We start from the raw sequence: 18,133 nt of genomic DNA, 5'->3' as shown, positions 1-18,133 counted from the left end.
GCCACCCTCCCACTGAAGAGCCTTTTCCTAATGTCCTACCTGAACCTCCCCTGATGCAGCTACATTCCATTTCCTTGTATCCTACAGCTGGCCTCCAGAGAGGAGATCAGCACCTCCCCTCCGCTGCCCCCCTTGAGGGAGCTGTAGACTGCAATGAGGGCACCCCTCAGCCTTCTCTTCTCCAGGCTGAGCAATGAAGTAACCTCAGCCTCTTCTTGTAAGTCTTGCCCTTGAGGCTTCTTACCAACTCAGTCACCCTCCTCTGGACACACTATGAGAGTCTGATGTCCTTATCCTGGGGCACCCAAAACTGCACACAGTACGCAAGGTGGGGCTGCACAGGGGCAGTGTGACGTGGCACAGTCACCTCCCTTGACTGCCCAGCCATGCTGTGCTTGGTACACCCCAGGACGTGGTTGGCCCTTTTGGTTGCCGGGGCACACTAATGACTTACAGTCACCTTGTCCTCAACCCAAACCCCCAGGTCTTTTTCCACGGGGCTGCTCTCCAGCCTCTCGACCCCAAACTTGTATGTACCACAGGATCATCCCATCCCAGGATGCTCTTGTCAAATTTCATATGGTTGGTGATTGCCCAGCTCTAATCCAGATCTCTCTGTAAGGCCCCCCTGCCTTTGAGGGAGTCCACAGCTCCTCCTTGTTGAGTGTTGTCAGCAAACCTACTGTACATTTGACTCCTGTGTCTCATTTATATCATTTGTTAGAACATTAAAGAGAACATGCCTTAGAACTGAGCCCTGAAACTCGGGTTTCTCCTGAGCTCAACTGGTGACTGGCCGCTGAGCCGGATGTAACCCCATTTACTGTCTGAGCCCGACCTCTCAGCCAATATTCTTGGGGTTTTAAAGCTAGCTAGCAGGTCGGTAAGGGCTTTCAAAGGTTTGTCAGGTTGTCCTTACCTTAAGCTGACTTTTGGGGGGCACTTAATGGATTAAATTTTACTCATGACCTAAGGAGTCATTTGGATTTTCTGTAAGCCCTGTTTCTGTGAAAGGTTTCATGGGTGACAGGTGACTGCTTTTCCTTAACCTTTCATGATGTATGCTTTCTGTTGATGTGGGTATTATGCCGGTCCCTTAACTTGAGCAAGGAACGTGGCTTCTAGCCTTGCTTCCTGTAGAAACAAACACATACTTTGGATTAATTTCATATCAGTGTAAAAACCTGTCCTTGGTCTCGTGGGCAGCCTCGATGGGGCTTCTGGAAAGGGGTAGGAAGAGCATCAGTGGAAAGAACCAGAGGCTGCGCGGGGGGAGTTTATTCCCACCTTAAGTGCTCCTGAAAACAAAACTTATTCCCAGTGCTCATTAATGTGCAGATACCCTTAAAATACAAAGGGAAAAGGGAGAGAAAGGAAAGGAGTGTGGAAACTCGGTGCTGCCTGCTGAGGCTGGAGCGGTTCTGAGCAGGTCTGTAACCTCACCGGGTAAGTTGGCAGCTTTGAGTGGCAAGGTGAGCAGTTAGGGTGAAAAATCAGCGATAAACCACTATGACATGAAAGGAGCTAATGCCATGTATCAGAGAAGGAGCAGTTCCTTGTGACCCTGCTGTCTGTGTAAGGTTTCCTCCTTCGGTGAGGATGAGGATAATGCATTGCTCTAATATCGCTCACTTCATAAAGGTTGTACGGTGTTGGCTGGGGTAAAGTTAATTTTTGCCTTAGTAGCAAGTATGGAGCTGTGTTTTGGATTTGTGCTGAAAACTGAATTGATAACACAGGGATGTTTCAGCTGTTGCTGAGCAGGGCTTACACAGAGTCAAGGCCTTTTCTGTTCCTCACCCCAGCAGGAAGTAGGCTGAGGTGCACAAGGAGTTGGGAGGGGGTACAGCTGGGACAGCTGATCCTGACTGACCAAAGGGATGTTCCAGACCATACAGAATCATAGAATAGTTAGGGTTGGAAAGGACCTTAAGCTCATCAAGTTCCAACCCTGCCATGGGCAGGACACCTCACACTAAACCATATCACCCAAGGCTTTGTCCAACCTGGTCTTGAACACCACCAGGGATGGAGCATTTACAGCTTCCCTGGGCAACCCATTCCAGTGCCTCACCACCCTCACAGTAAAGAACTTCTTCCTTATATCCAATCTGAACTTCCCCTGTTTAAGTTTTAACCCGTTACCCCTTGTCCTATCACTACAGTCCCTAATGATCAGTATATCCCCAGCATCCTTATAGGCCCCTAAATATATATGACATCATCCTCAGCATAAAAAGCTGGGGGAAGGGATGTGGGAGTTTGCTGGGGCTGCTGTTCAGGGACTGGTTGGGTATCAGTTGGCTGAGGGGTTTTTTTTTTTTAGCATTTTGGGTTTTGTGTTTTTTTTTTGTGTGTATGTTTTGTTGTTGTTTTGGGTTTTTTGCTTTCCCTATAAAACCGTGTTTACCTCAATCCAAGAGTTTTCTCACTTTTACTCTTCCAATTCTCTCCCCCATCCCACTGCAGGGTACTGAGTGAGCAGCTGTGCGGTGCTTAGGTGCCTATAAGGGTGTTAGCTCCACTTGGAACACAGATACTACTTCTAATAATACAAAACGGAACTTACTTACAGCTTTGGTGACTGTAAATGAGTCTGCTGGTAGCAGACCCTATATCCCATACCACTGTGTGTGTATTTGAAGTGGAAGAATCAACTAGAAACATTTCTCATGAGAAGTGGTCAAAAATAATGAAGTAGAAATCGTTTATGTCAAGCTGAAAAAACGAAGCCAAGTCACATAGGCAGCTTTAAACTTAGTGTAACTTTTACAGTGGATAAAAATACATGTTTGCCCCTGGTTCATTACACGTGGTTACAACTACCTGTTAGTCTTCCCCTGCACCTCAGTGTGTCCAAGTCCATTCCTCAGCAAAACAAAGCTGTCTGAATGTTTTCCAGTGCACTTAGTGGCTTGTGGTCCTGCAGCCCAGCCTACATAAGGGAGATGGACGTGCCACCCTGTAGCGGTACCTGAACTGGCTCCGACCAAGCTGCTTAACCGCTAAAACCCAACACCACCAGCACACTGCTCCCCAGGGCGCTGCACTGTAAGCGTACTCACTTGGCTGGGTCTGGTTGGAGCTCATGCCTCGGGCTGGAGGCATTGCCGCTGTGTAAGGCAGAGCAGCACCAGGCACAGGGATTTATCACCCCTTGCACAGACAAACGTGCCCCTCACTAGAGGAGGAGGAGAGGCCCTTACCCACTGCCGAAGCTTCCAGCTGAGAGCTAACAATAAACAGTGGTGGTGGGAGGCATCGCTGTTTACATCACTCATTTTGAAGTACCCAGAGCCCTTTCAGGAGCAGAGTTCACAGCACCCCAGCCGTAACACCTCTAGCCTTAAGTCTGGGTTTTGTGTAAGGTCATGGCCGAGAGATACATCTTTCAGCTCATCTATTTTGAGGTTTAGAGGGAGGGAACCTGAAAGTTAACCCCGAAGCTAGTTCAGACACACTTAAGAGGTCTGTGTTGGACAGTCTGTTTTGTTTTAAGCAGAAAGTATTAAGAAGAAGCTAAACATCCATGGAGAACTTATACCATTTAATAAAACAGTGCGCTTTGGGAGGTTACATACGCTGTATCTCAGGATTAGGTGTAATAACTACTGGTAGAGGTATTTCTCCATGAGACTATATGCTGTGAAAAGGACACAGCAGTAGGGGCACTGTATTTTGTTTCTGAGGATCCTGGTTCCCTGTATTTGGAAATGCAGGAAAGAATGGAAGGTCCCAGGCATTGTTTGCACCTCCTTCCACTACCTAGAGGGGGACTATAAGAAAACTGGAGAGGGACGTTTGACAAGGGCTTGTAGTGACAGGAAAAGGCTTTAAACTGACAGAAGGGAGATTTAGATTAGACATTGTTAAGAAATTCTTTATTATGAGGATCACGAGACACTGTCACAGGTTGCCCAGAGAAGCTGTGGCTGCCCCATCCCTGCAATGGTTGTACAGGGCTTTGAGCAACCTGGTCCAGTGGAAGGTGCTCCTGCCCATAAGCTTGACAGATGCTTGTCTAAGCACAATAGGCGTTTGGCTGCAAGGAAAGCAAACACTGCCCAAACCACCACAGCAGCCTGCCGGCTGGAAGCATCCCATGAGCCACGCACTGGCCCATGCGAGGGAGTATGATACTACTTTGATCAGCCTTCATACACACAAGACTTGTTTGTGCTAGCAAAGTGACGTACATGGTGAATACCACCTCTGGGAGTAAAAGACCTTTGCTTATTTTATGCTGAGAAATACAAGCAAGAAACTGCTAGTTAACTTCATTTTCTCTGGTGTAAGCCAATACTCATGTGGCCATTCCCTCCCTTACTTGTAGCTGCTTTTATTTCCAAACTTCCACGTCCTCAAGAAGGGCAGGCTTAGTTAAATTTGCCAGGCTTTTTTGGTAAAAAAATCTATTATTTCATTAATTGCCTTTCTTCAGGTGGTCAGAAAGCCAATGGTCTTAGCACTTACTACCTTAACTGGTAGGTATCTCTATGAATTCAACTAACAAATCTCTGTCCTTCATTTAAAACACTGGAAGTGCATTAGAACTTTAAATAGCTCCTACTCCATAGGGTACCTCCTCACAGTTTTTTGCCAGCCTGCCTTCTAGAACCACCCAGCATTTGTCCTCCTTTATGTAGGGGAACTTCAGGAACTATTTTGAGGAAAGGAAGGAAACCGTAACAATAAAAAAAATCCACATCCACAGGAGGTGCATATTTGTTGTACTGATATATTCCAGGCTTGTGTGGTTTTTACATTTATATAGTTTACATTTTGCTTGACCCATAAATAACACTTGCAAGATTAAGAGGGCCATAGAGAGTATTTACATAGCCCCACCATGCATACAGAGCTTTTAATACCTAGTAGACAAAATTAAGCTGTTTTGCACTAAACATTTTTCCATATTTTTCAACTTAGAACCCCTGACTAAAATACAAGCAATATTTCATCCGTAATGCTGCTGTTAAACCCCTAACAAATCTAGTTTGATATTGTTACAAACTTCTTCAAATTCAGGGATATAAAAATATTCAGCTTTTAAAATCTTAACTGTACAATATGTACATTAGTATTTGCACTATTAAATTATGAATACATTTAAGCCTATGAAATACTACATTATAAATATCAATGTTTTTGATTTAGAATTGCAGCTAATACATTTTAAAACCTGGATGATGTGTTTGAAAAGACACAATTCTGGAGCCTAATCCTTTAAGCCCTTATGAAAATATTTGTTACGTAAGTAGATTCATTGACTTAAATGGGGTTCCATGCCTGAGCAAAGGACTCCAGCGGTTGTACCTCTCTCCTTCACTACTGTGAGTTAGGGGGGGCACAGCATAAAGACATTACTACTCATTGGCAGCTAAGTCCAATTCCAGCAGCTGAATTAACATCTTCCCTTCTACAGGCACAACCCCCCCACCAAACCCTTACAGAGGGATGGAATTCTTAAACAACCGTGGAAGGAAAACATGGAAGTTAAACGTATAAACCATTTACTGCTGCTTTAGGATATATCAAGGCCTCAAGCATTTCCGCTCCCAGATTCTGGTTTTGCCTCCCTAATAGTGGACTCTTTGGAAAAGGAGAATTTTCCCAGATGAAAATCAACCATAAAATCCAGTTTTTGTAATGGAACCCAAAGGAGGAACAGTGAGCTTTATCAATAAGGAAAGGGCACAGTACAGAGCCTTCTTTTTCTTGGCAGTGAGAAGAAGAAGTCAAAGATCACCCTGTGCGGGTATAGCTACAGCACAGGACTGACAACTTTATTGACTGATCTTTGCTGAATTCCCCCTCTCTGATAATCCAACATAAGTGAACAGCAAGCATAAAATAAAATGCCTACAAAAAGTCTGTATTGAGAACTGCAGTAACAGTATTTTGACATCTGAAACATAGTATGTAAACCTAGCAGTATCTGAGCAGATCATCATTTGGTGTGGTGACATTTCTGAACGTTACTTGTACAATGTAAACTCTGGCAGGGTTATCATTTACACTGGCAAAGCATTAATTACCTTAGCAACTTGCCTAAGAACAATTATGAATATAAAAAGACGTGGTTCAAACTGTAGTTACAGAGCTGACTGGTCTTCAACTGTTAAATTAAGAGATGATGCAATTTTTTCCTTTGTGTCCCCTCTTCTTCTTTGATTTGGTTGTCCTTTGTCCAAACTGAGAACTAGATAACGCAGTAGTTGGACCAGAAAGGTCATCTGTATAGTATGGATACCTCAGTGATCGTGGCTGTGGAATTGGCTGTCCTAGAAAATATCCTTCCTCTTCAGAATCAGATGAGGATGATGAAGTTGAGCACCAGGAGTCATCTTCCTCACCGTACAATCCAAAGAATTTATCCACCACCTTATTCCGCAGTGCATAATCAGACCTACTATGTGCATACTGCCCATACAGCTCCGCATTCTGGATATATGCCCGAAGCTCACGAGAGCTTCTATTCTGAATGAATTTTTCATGATCCTGAGGGGAGTAATAACGAAATCTCTCTCTCGGAGAGCATCTTCTTTCTGCGGCCAAGTTAAGTGCATTGTCTGAACGAGACTTCCTACTTCTTCTACGATGATGAGAAGGTCGATTTCCACGCTCTTCAAAGTGGTAAACGCGCCTACGAGTCCTTTCACTCATTGGAGGCTGACGTATTTCAAGGTTCTCGTAACTTCCATTATCAATAACATCATCTGAAAACTTGACTTGCTGAGGTCTAGACTGGGATTTAGATCTTCTCAGTACGGGCATATGCACTGGCTTTTCCTCTGGCAAGACCTTTTCCTGACACAGCTCTGAGCTCAGGCTCTTCAAGGACTCTGTGCTCCGGTGGAGCATTGAAGAATTCAGAGTTCCCATGTTGCTCATCTTCTCACAGTCCTCTACCTCCAGTTCTTGGAATGTTTGCAAAGAGTACAAAGATGGCCGTGGTTTGCCTTCTCCATCCATTGAAGCCCCTGCGGTGGAAATGGAGAAAAGGGAAAATGAAAACACTATTGAAGAGATAAATATTATAACAAAATATTATCACTAAGGAGATCTTATTAGTGGGTTTTGAAACTATTACCAAAAGGATTAGCTTCATAAAGCAGTAAGCTTTGTTTTGCCTTAAAACATTTAAGTATTAGCTCTGATTACTAAAGAATTCACTAACATTAGGATATCAAGAGTGGAAGAAGTTTAATGAGTTTAAACAGCTCTAACACATATACAGCTAAGCCTCTGAGAAGAAAGAATTACTTTACAGTCCATGCTTGCCATTTTTAAGGCTAAAATATTTCATGTTTCCTGTACTGCTAAATTGCTTTGCAACACCTCTAGTTCCTCCTCCTCCTGTGCCCCCTGAACCAAACTCCCCATGTCAGTTCCTCTGTTACCACTTGGGCAATGTGGTCGGGCATGAGCTACACAAGTAGCTACAATACTTCAGGTTGTAGGAGGACAGGAATGGAGAAGAGGACAGGACAACTTTTAAATGGGTCCCTCAAACCTAACTCCCAGGGCTTTTTGTAGGGCAATAGGAAAGGGAAGTTAATATACACACTCACGCATACCTACACACACACACTTGCATATCTGACTTTTATTCCTTCGGCTAATTTCAATCACATTTGACAGGGAGGTTCACAAAAGTGGATTAGCAGTTTCTCTTTAGCCAATGGAGAAAGATAATCTCATAAACCTCATTTCCTACAGCTAAGAAGTTTACCATCCTTTCTGATTTTCTCCATAGTTTTACAAGCAAGGAAATTACCTGAAGTGTTTTGCAGATTAATATTATCCTAGTATTATAATGCAACTTCTTGCACTTAAGGTATGGAAAAAAAAAATTCATTTGCTTAAAGTGTGATTTGTATATAACAAATGCATAGTTCAAGATCATTCCTATCCGTTTAACATTATGGATTTCTTTTCATAAGCAAAGAGAATTCAAAAGAAAAGGAGAAGAATTTAAATAGAATGTACGTAGCAGAAATGTATCTTGTAGAAGGATAAAAGCAATCGCCTGCTTTACATGCATCTCTTACATGTAAAGTAAGGCATGTAAGGCTTTTTATAAATCACAGATCTGAAAAGTCTTAGCTCAAAATACTCTGCTTTGGCTGACCTCTCCCTCAAAACCGTTTCCCCCCATTACCTGTTATATTGGACAAAGCCAAAGAATCCATTGAGTCTCGAACACTTTGTTCTTGCTGTTTCAGGTCAGACAAACATTCGAGTGAACCTTCGTACCACGGCGTTTGGTCGTGTTTGTATCCCGACGCCCCGTGTTCCATGTCTAGCTCCTGGATTTTCCTGCTGCTGGCAGGGCCTGGGTGGCTGCCATATGCAGAGTCACCCAAGCCATCTTGTGACTGGGCCCAGTACATGTCTGACTGATACTTCTTACTTGCCAGGCTTGGATTATTTTTTTTCAAGTCCAGCTTGCTCTTGACCATGCTATCAGAAATCCAATGTTCACTTGATCTAATGTCTACTTCAGCGGGCTGCTGGAAGAGGCCTTTATCACCAAACTTCAGGAGAAGTTGAGTCATGTAGTCTTCATGTTCAGCCCATTCTTCAGGGTCTTCAGGCATTTCCTGCTCTACTCTTCCTTTCCAGAAGTCTTCATTAACAAAGCTTGCCTCTTCCCTTGAAAGACTTAAATCATCCAGCTTGCGAGAAAGCGTATCATCAGCGTTGTCTGAAAGGCCAGGGAACTTGTAATTGAGGGCTGGCGACAGGAGAAGAGACTGGCGGCACTGGTCGGCTGAACGGCTGCTTTTTCCCATGCGGACACTCCTCCTGGAATCTCTGGATCGAGCAGACTGAAACGCAGAATCTGAAGAGTCGGAGGCATGAACATCCTCTCCCAAGCTGCAGGTTTTTGAACAGTAAATCTGCCCTTGCTTTGGAAGGAACGGGCAGCCAAGCAAAGAGGTCTTGCACTGAGCACAAGAAAAGCAAGCCTCTGTGGCGTGCCAGTGCTGTCCATCATAGGTCATCTGAGCATGATCGACACCTGGAAAAGGAATAAAAACAATCCTTTGGGTTTCTCTAAAAAACATGAATCCCCGCTTCTGGAATGTGAAACAATTTCAGAAATTGGCTTTCCCTTAATTTGTAAGTCTAATGTTCAGAAAGGACATACTTACCAATGTGCTCCCCACACGTCTCACAGTATTCAGCGTAGAGAGATTCAAAACAGTTACAGCAGAATGGTCGCCCATCCTTCATGATGTACCTCTGTCCACCAAGGATTGTTTCGCACTCGAGGCAACAGAAGTGCTTCATGTGCCAGTGACGACCTTCAGCCTCTGTGCACTCATCAGCAAATATGATCTTTTCAGAAATAAAAGGTAAACTTTTAGTTGAGTGGCCAAAACCTCACCTTGGGAGTTAGTGCATGAAAAACATCCTAATTGTGCAATTCATATGCTAAATTTAGTTTTATTTAGCTGTCTTTTGAATACAAGGATAGAAGCAACAATCTCCCATAGCAAGTATGGCATTCTGACCTTTTCTATAATCGAAACAAAAAAAACAACCCAACTTTACTTTTTAAAGCAAAATCAAACAAACAGAACATAAGATCTTCAAGAGAAGTTTCTATCAGGATGGTATTTGGGAGTATTTGTACAGATCCTTCTTCCAATTGTATCTACTGCATGGAGTTCTAAATACAAATAGATACATGCTTACTAAATACCATCCCATCACTTGTAATATTGCCTATTTGACAAGAAATTTAACACCTCTCAGCCTTCAAGCACATCTATGCAACAGTCCTGACTTAATGAATGGATCTGAAGTCAGTAATTGCCCAAGTGACGCAGTCTGTTGACTGAACAACAGGAGCATAGATTGGCCATAAACTGTTAATTCTTTACCTCATCGCAGGCTGAACATCGAGGTTTGAGGAGTTCAGCGTGGTGTCTGCCGCAGTGAATTTTGCCATCTTGGTAGAAGTAGATAAGGTCAACAAGCAGCTCATTACACGTGAAGCACACAAAACACGAGGGATGCCAGCACACACCAGGCCCAGCTCTCGAGGCAAAAACTGCAACTTCACCGCCATTTACTTTTGTACCACACTAGGAACAAAACCAGAAAGTGAACATACTTCCCATCCCACGCTACCAGCTTTTAACATTTAAACCAAGTTAAAACACCAAACCCAATAATGCAGGTTTAATCTGAAAATTCTGACAAGAGGGGTGAAAAATATTTTCAATTTTGGTCTAGCCAAACTGTGCACCAACAAACCTCTTGTGCATAGGAATTTCATACGGAATAACATTTTTAAGCATATGCCAGTTTTTCACGTGTCATTAGTATGAGGCAGCGTTCTGGTGTTCAGAGAGAGAGAAGCATACATTTAATATTGAGAAACTGTAGTTTTACATTATTCAGCCCGCTAGTTGGCTTGTGGCACCAGCAGTATTACCTGTTCACACACTGCATGCATCACTGCTCTTGAGAGTAGTTTAATAGTGCCTCGGCCGAGTGCCTCCTTTTTGCGCTGAGAACTGAACATCTGCAGTTCCTTCTTTTCTTCTTCACTTAAAGACTGGCAGTATCTCACCTTCCAGTGAAAACACAGGAGAACTTGTTTTAGACACTGAGCTTTTAAAGTAACAGATCAGTAAGTGCATATATGCAAGAAATTCATCAGGCATGCTGACAATCATCACTAAACTTCTGCAACTTGTCTTCTCTACCTTCTTAGTGTTCAGCTAATACGGCACAACACAAAGTACGGAGAGATATTTTGTACTAAAAAACTCCCATATTGAGCTAAGAAGTGGCCCAGGCAGGAAGTAAGATTTTAAAAAGCCAACCCAAAACCTGCTGCTACCCTAAAATCATGGAATGAACCTAAATCAGCCACAACATTGTCCTTTAGATTTATGGTTAAGTGCCCGCAACTAAGTACCGCAGTATACACAAGATCTTAAGTATTGACACCCCCGCCCCTTTTCCCTACAAAGAGCTTGTTTGTTATTTCCACTTCTACTCCAAATTGCACTGCATATCTGAGATGCAGACCTTTTACTATCACAAAGCATCCTTTTTGTGTGCTACAATGCAATTCCAGGAATTTGTAGGTTCCTGGTAATTGGTGGGTGGCTGCAAACACTATAAAACCAACTTGTGTTAAGTTTATTGCAGTGACACCAGCCTCCCTAACAAGCAAAGGCAGTGTCCTTCCAGACAGCTCTTATCTGCACACAAGCCAACCGGACAGCTAAACAATGGGCTCAGTGTACACACCGTGCTGCTTTATAGGTCAGATGCCACTGCAAGCCACAGTTTAAGCTTGTAATAAAATACACAGGTAGGTAATTCTCCACATAAAAGCCACCAGGGAGACCTGAGCCCTGACAGTGCATCCTAAATTCTGTATTTACCTCATTATCATGGGGTGGCAGCTGATACAGAAGCTGTTTAATTCGGTGTTTCTCTCCAGGGCTGTTAACGTAAGGGACCTTCTCCTCTGGCAAGCAGGCGAAATACAGCTGGACCTGACCAGGAGGAACACAGAGTTGGGACTGAGGGACACACATCACCCAAGCACTGCAAGCTCCTTCAGCTACTGTTTTATCTCAGGTCTCATTTAAGAAGGAAGAAGGTTACGCTACATTAGACCTCTGACAGGGTTTGTGCTGAAAATACGAGGCCCAGATGAACCAGCTCAGCAAACCTGAATTGTCTCTGATAAAACTAGCACCCAGCTGCTGAATTGCTTTTCTGGAATGCAATTTGCAGTGACAACTGGGGGGGGGGGGGATCATAAATTATGCACATTTAATGTTCTCATTATTCCCACCCCCTTCAGGGCTGGTCAACAATCCCGTGGAAATTCCAAGTTTCCCTCTGCAATTTACCACACAAGGCATGAAGCTTTCCAGAAAACAGCCACTATATAAACAGATTTAATTTGCTCTCTGCATTTTACACATTGTTGAGACAAAAGCTGTTTTGTAGTCTCCTGCTGATCAGGTTCAACCCAAAGCATCAGCTTTCATTGCTTCCATGTGGGCTTTAGTAGGAAGGTGGAAACATCCTTCCCTGGGGAGGAGGCTGGATCCAGCCACATTTCAATCAAATGCAAATTAACCACCACATTTTCACAGGCTTTTGATGAAGAAATTAATATTAGGGGTACACATTTATCAATCTTCACTCTTTTTCTTTTTTCCCCAGAAGAAAATGATGACAGGAAAGCTGTAATGAACACCATCACAAAGCCCAATGGCAAAACATATTTTTGTGGAACAGTTACAGATTTATTGTTTTTCCTATGCGGTTTCCAGCTTGTCACGAGGCCTGGGGCTGTAAATAAGAGCCGACTATAGGCAAAAATATTACTTGCCATCCAGATTTAAATAATGCTCAGGTCAACAGCTTATTACTGCTCAAGACAGATGAAAAAGAAGCAGTAATCAGTCACTTGACTCAGGAAGCAATCAAAATGACATGGGACAGGTTGTACGAAGCATGACATGGTCTTCCTTTAGCCAAAATTTAAACATCAGAAGTCTGCTGTAAGCCCACTTGCTACTGAGCTTATTTCAAGAAGCTGCAGGAAAAGATAACATGCAGTAAGAAGTGAAGCTTTAAAGATGCTTTATGGCCTTTTCTGAAGTCTGTTGCACTACTCTCAAAACAAGTCACTCTTCTTGGGAAAAAGTCTTTAAGTGAGTTTGAGCTAGCCGGATTATGAGGCTATTTTAGGGCATTTAATTCTTCTGGCAGAATGTTAGCTTGCTCTTTGCCTTCAGGTCTGATTCACCAGGATTCTTATAGATGCTCAAGTAAGTGATTAGAGTTTCCCTAAAAATAGCTCATAATTTGGAATGCCTGCTGACTCATTACTTTATTCATGATAAGAAAATCACTGCATAGCAAAAAGGAGACATCTTCTGCACCTTTACAGCTAAGGACTGTATTAGCTTGCCAGCTGAAGAAGGGTTGCTCTGACTCTGTCAGCAGATGGTACAGTCTGTCCATTTCACACTGAAGTCTGAGATCTGGACACTATTGAGTGCACAGCTTCAACACAGTTGGCAATATCAAGGAAATGAATACCATGAGAGGGCCATTTTAATCTCACATAGCAACCTTCCCATCAACAATTTCACTTTTACTTCCACTGCCACAATGTTTGTGATATTATAAAAGAAAAAGGGGAGAGGGGAAGGAACAGCCCAACTACGCCATGAGTGTCAGCTCCAGAGACTGTACAAGTGAAATCCTGTCATGAACAAATGTCAGGCGTATAACTATTTAAACAAGCATAAAATACGGTACTACTTGTCACAATGACACTTTATGTGCACTGTAGTACCATACCTGTTCTAGATGTCAAATGCCTAATTATTTGAAGACTTGTACAAGTGCAGTGAAGCACCAGCCAAGCAGCACAATGCCATAAGGTATGCCATGAGCTTTAATTTAACCTAGTAACTTACTTCAAAGAGAAATTTCTGTGCTGCTTTTAGACTTGACAATACGTACCTCTATGGCCTGTATTTATTGAAAGATCTTGACTGGGAACTTTATTTGGAACATAAAACTCCCCAGTGTTGAGGACTTTAGGCTCTCTAAACACAGCCTTATTGGAACAGGAAGCAAAACAAGGAGTGAAGAGTTCTAGACACATTTAAGTTTTAACCTTTGTAAAAATTCAACTGGACATGTAGGAGCAGCGTATCCCTCCCTCAGACAGTCTTTACTAGGGTCACTTCAAAACTGCAGCAGCAAATGGTACCTGCTCTGGTCTGAGGCCTGGGGGAACCCAGGCATATTCTTCCAAAGCACAGCCAGAGTCATCGTCAGATGTTGAGCTTCGCTGACACCCAAAAACGAGATTATTGGCTTTGGGCTCCATCTCCAATGGCATAAGTGTGAAGTATTAAGTATTTCAGCCGCAGCTCATCAAGCAATTGATCTGGAGGAAGAGATTGACAGAGCTTTAATAAATCTGAACATGCAACAACTACTTATCAGTGTAAATGATCTTACAACAGTTTAGTATTCCTTGTGTTGCCCAGACAAATAAATGACTGAAGCATCATTACAACTTGCTACAAGCAATTCAGAAGTGCTTAGAGTTATAAAAATACAAGTACTCAAAAAGAAAACTCGACACACACTACCATGTTTGGCAAACACAGTGTGTTTCAAGATTAACACTTGTCCTCTTTTACACTTTGGCTCATTTCACATCACAGGTTATACACGGGTATATCGAGGAAGACTCATTGAGCACATAATAACAAAAGGAATGACATGAGCTCTTCCTGAAGTCATTACTACCACCAGCCTAGTAACACAAAAGACACAACAAACGCTTGTCAAAAGTTAAAGAAATTGTTGGGGAAAGACAGCTGTGCAAGTGGCATCCTGTTTGTGACAATCCAGCTGGATTCCTGAGAACTTCGGTTTAGCTGTATCTGAGCGGAAGGGCAGTGGTCCAGTTAAGTATCCGAAATCCAGCTATGCCAGATTAGGCTCTGTAAAATACATCACAATTGTTCTGCTAATGTAAAATGCTACAGAAAGATGCTTCTCTTGATTCATGAAGCCTGCAAAGCTTTGCATCAGTGGGATCATTTTGAGTCACAACTGGCAAAGGCAGCTCTCAACAACATCTGCAGCATTCTGCATTTAAAAGCTCATTAAGATAAATATTTTACACTAATTTTAGCAGAAGTTCTTAGGAAACTCACACCAGGAATTTCAGTGAAATGCAGATAACCAGAAGCAAGGGGGATGTATCCTGCCATGACAGGCACCCTGACCACTGGGGTTAGAAACAAGTTGGCTTTGACAGTCCAACATTCCATATGAGCTGTGCCTTCCCTGTTTTAGGCAATTCTTTCACCTATTCATCTAAACACAGACGCAATTTTGTCAGTAAAGAAAATTTTTCTCTCTTTGACACTTGCTGGTGTGTCTAAAGGGGAGAGCAATCTAGAATCTTCCAGTGGGTCCCAAATTACATTTCCAGTCTCATCACCACCATTTTAGAGGAAATAACTTGCTGCTAGACTACAGGTGAAAGAAAGATTTAAGACTGTGTACCCAAGTATTCTCCTGTTACTCAAAAGGAGTTTCTCCTCCTTCAAGTGTGAGGAACTGGTTAGTGCCAGGCTATGTTGATTCAGCACATAAACCCAAACCAGCTCCATGAAAAGTGGCCACGTGCATCCAAAGCTACAAACTCAGAGGAATGACAATATTCACTATTATGCACTCTTATCTACCCCTGTTCTCAATACATCTATACATTCCCACACTCAATAAGAAGAGATGGGATTACTTCACTCTGCCACTGGGCTAGTGCTCAAAAAAATTAACTGGTTTGTTAACTTTACTCCAGAAGCTTCTGGTTTGAAAACATTTTTGGTGCACTGCTAAGATGCCAACACACTGTTACACTGCATAGCTGCACTGCAACAGGAGATTCATTTAATATTTGATGGGGCAAGCAAACCTGACAACAGGCTGTTTCTACAACGTTTGTGAGCTGTCAGGCAAACTTCCGAAATCTCACTCTAGCTGAACAACTTAAGGTTAGCAAAACAGCTTCCGAGCTGTTATTAGTAACACCATATTACCATATTATGAACACCATATTGCAGTCTCTGTGAAGGAAGGTGAATAAACCCAAACTCGGTCCTAGAAGCTCAGTCCTGTGCATTTAAAATAGACAGACATCCTGGTACATACTAGATCTCCACAATTAGTTCCCTTCAGAAACAAATGATAACACAAGCGGCACAAAACTGTTTCCTGTCTCCACATACTACTGGAAATGAAGTCAAGTGTCAGGTATGGTTTTGTTACTGCTTGTATAAACTAGGGTGTGAAGAAGGAAGGACAGAGGAATACTGTGATGCAGTTAAGAAATGAGTAGGGGGAAAAGAAAGGCAAGAGTTCTCACTGTTGCAGATAGATGTAGATGCTCAGGTAGGCAGCTTGTGTTCTGCACTACATATACCCAAATAATTCTTAAGTATAAAATCACTGTGAGTATCATTGAGGAGCCCAAGTCCTTCCAAGATGATCTCAGCAGCAGATGAACTGTTTTACAATTTCCCATCAGAAGGGGGTAGATACCTGGTTTACAATCACTGACACCTAAACTAGTATTTCCAATTCTTAGAGCACTGCTATAAGATTTGTGTTGACCAAACTGCCACTTTTCAAGGACTGACCTCTGCCCAATAACCCAGGAATGAACAGTCACTCAGTGAAACACCCTTGCCAACACTTCATCAGGCAGCCTGACCTCAACTGCAGCAGATCTGAAATATAAGTTAGGTAGAGACAGGTTCAGCTCTGCCAGTCCCCAGGTGCTCAAGAGGGCTGTACCCCAGCTCGCTCACATGGCACCCAACACTCACAAGCACACCGGTAACTGAGTTATTGCTTCATGTTGATTGTTCAAAAGCCTTTCTGCATAGGATCAAAGGTTAACTTCTGACTCACTTTCCTGTCTTGAAAGACAAGGAAACCAAAATCTGAATGCGTGAAGACTTGCTAACTTTTCTGAGGACTTTTGAACACTAAAGCTACACAGTACTTCTGTGTGGCTGGGTAATGTTGGGATTTCCTAGCATAGCAAAGGTACGTACGTGAGTGCCAGAGCGTTGGCCAATTCCAAAGGAAGGCAAGGCATTGGCACAAAAGAGATGACACTGCTTTTCCTCAAGAGACTGATCCTGCCTGGACCACCTTTAAGCCATCCATTTCAGACAGCACATGCTCCAGCTCCAACAAGAGAAAAACACAGGCCCATTTCCCAATGATACAAAGCAGGTTGAAAACATGGATGGTAGAGAATAAAGGAAAAATATACCTTACCTCCAACTGTAACTTTACAGTCAGGGTGCTCATTCCCAGATAAAGCGATTGGAAATGTTTAAAGTGAGGTTCATAAATCTCAGTTAACTAAGATTACTCAAAGGACAGCATTCACTTTAAGAGCAAAACATTACCATACAGCTAATCATAGAATCAAAGCATAGTCTGGGTTGGAAGGGACCTTCAAAGGTCATCTAGTTCAATCCCCTTAATGTTAAGCCAGCTATAAAGCAACTGACAGTATACCATATATTATCAGCATGGCCACGTCACAAATATTGCAGTGTTACTGAGCATGAGGTTTCTGCACTGGCCCAGCTTAACAGCAGGCTATCTGCGCAACTATTTTAGCAATTGCTTGTTTAGGAGTTCTTCCTCTCCTGCTCCAGTGTAATTTGGTTTGCATTTTAAAACGACAGGGTTCTTCCTCCCTGCCCCCCAGCCGCACTTATCCTTCAAAGTGATCTGTTTAAAATGATTACATCCTAAGGAGGATTCAAATGAACATAAACAACAGCTGAAAAAATAAATGCTTTCCGAGGGATGAGTAGAAAGGTGGTCTTTCTACTCCTGCCATGACTTCTACCAAACACAGCAAGGAAGTTTTGTTTTGCTTTCTTAAAGTCTGTGGAACAGTTTGAGGTTTCGGCTCTGATCAAACACTACCTCTCAAAAAAAGCTTCACAGCCTACAAGGAGGTATTTCACTGGCATCTTGACAACTATGAATAACATTATTGAATTAAGCAGCTAAATTCGATTTAAAAAGAAAAGCAATTAATACATTTTTCCACTAATGTATTAAAACAACCATATTACAATTGAGCTCTTAGAAGCGAAGGCAAACTACACTCCTACTTAGTTACAAACCTCTTAGTACACAAAAAAGTAGGATATCAAACTTAGAGCAAAGCTGAAGACCATAGGAAGGTTATTCCCTGTGCTCAGATTTCCAGCTCAACTGATGATGTTCCCCCCTGACCAGATAGAAGAGGTCAGGATTTGTAGCACAGTCAGACAAACATCTCCTCGCCCATCCCCTGCTGTTATACTCTGTCCTGCAGGGCAAATTGTTCTAACAACTTTTTTGTTAGAAGCCTTGTTAACAAGGCTATAGGGGATACAAGATGCATATCACATGCATCCATTCACAGTGGAGGCTCAACGAGTTAAGATTAGCATGGCCAGCCCATTCACCTGCTTATTTAATCCCTGGTGCACTACATTAAAAGAGGAAGGGTGTAATACAGCAA

General features: G+C 42.7%; 1 protein-coding gene across 3 annotated transcripts in view; it reads right to left on the bottom strand.

The window, feature by feature from the left end:
• Positions 1-5,753: 5,753 nt before the first annotated feature.
• The window catches only part of PRICKLE1 (prickle planar cell polarity protein 1), a 62,938-nt gene continuing 50,558 nt past the window's right edge, over positions 5,754-18,133 (bottom strand). For all 3 annotated transcript variants that reach the window (XM_057425506.1, XM_057425507.1, XM_057425505.1), the window contains exons 2-8: positions 13,781-13,960; positions 11,418-11,531; positions 10,454-10,591; positions 9,897-10,100; positions 9,162-9,348; positions 8,165-9,028; positions 5,754-6,983 (exon numbers count right to left, since the gene is read on the bottom strand). In XM_057425506.1, coding sequence (XP_057281489.1) covers positions 6,127-6,983; positions 8,165-9,028; positions 9,162-9,348; positions 9,897-10,100; positions 10,454-10,591; positions 11,418-11,531; positions 13,781-13,912 — 2,496 coding nt within the window. In that variant the 5' untranslated portion in view covers positions 13,913-13,960 and the 3' untranslated portion in view covers positions 5,754-6,126. The remainder of the gene's footprint in view (positions 6,984-8,164; positions 9,029-9,161; positions 9,349-9,896; positions 10,101-10,453; positions 10,592-11,417; positions 11,532-13,780; positions 13,961-18,133) is intronic.

Source organism: Pezoporus wallicus, unplaced genomic scaffold (genome assembly GCF_028554395.1).
Source record: "Pezoporus wallicus isolate ANWC-B61680 ecotype Strahan unplaced genomic scaffold, APGP_CSIRO_Pwel_v1 contig_4722, whole genome shotgun sequence".
NCBI classification, from domain to species: Eukaryota; Metazoa; Chordata; class Aves; order Psittaciformes; family Psittacidae; genus Pezoporus; species Pezoporus wallicus.
The sequence above is the reverse complement of the archived record's forward strand: the minus strand, read 5'-3'. Positions and strand labels throughout refer to the sequence as shown.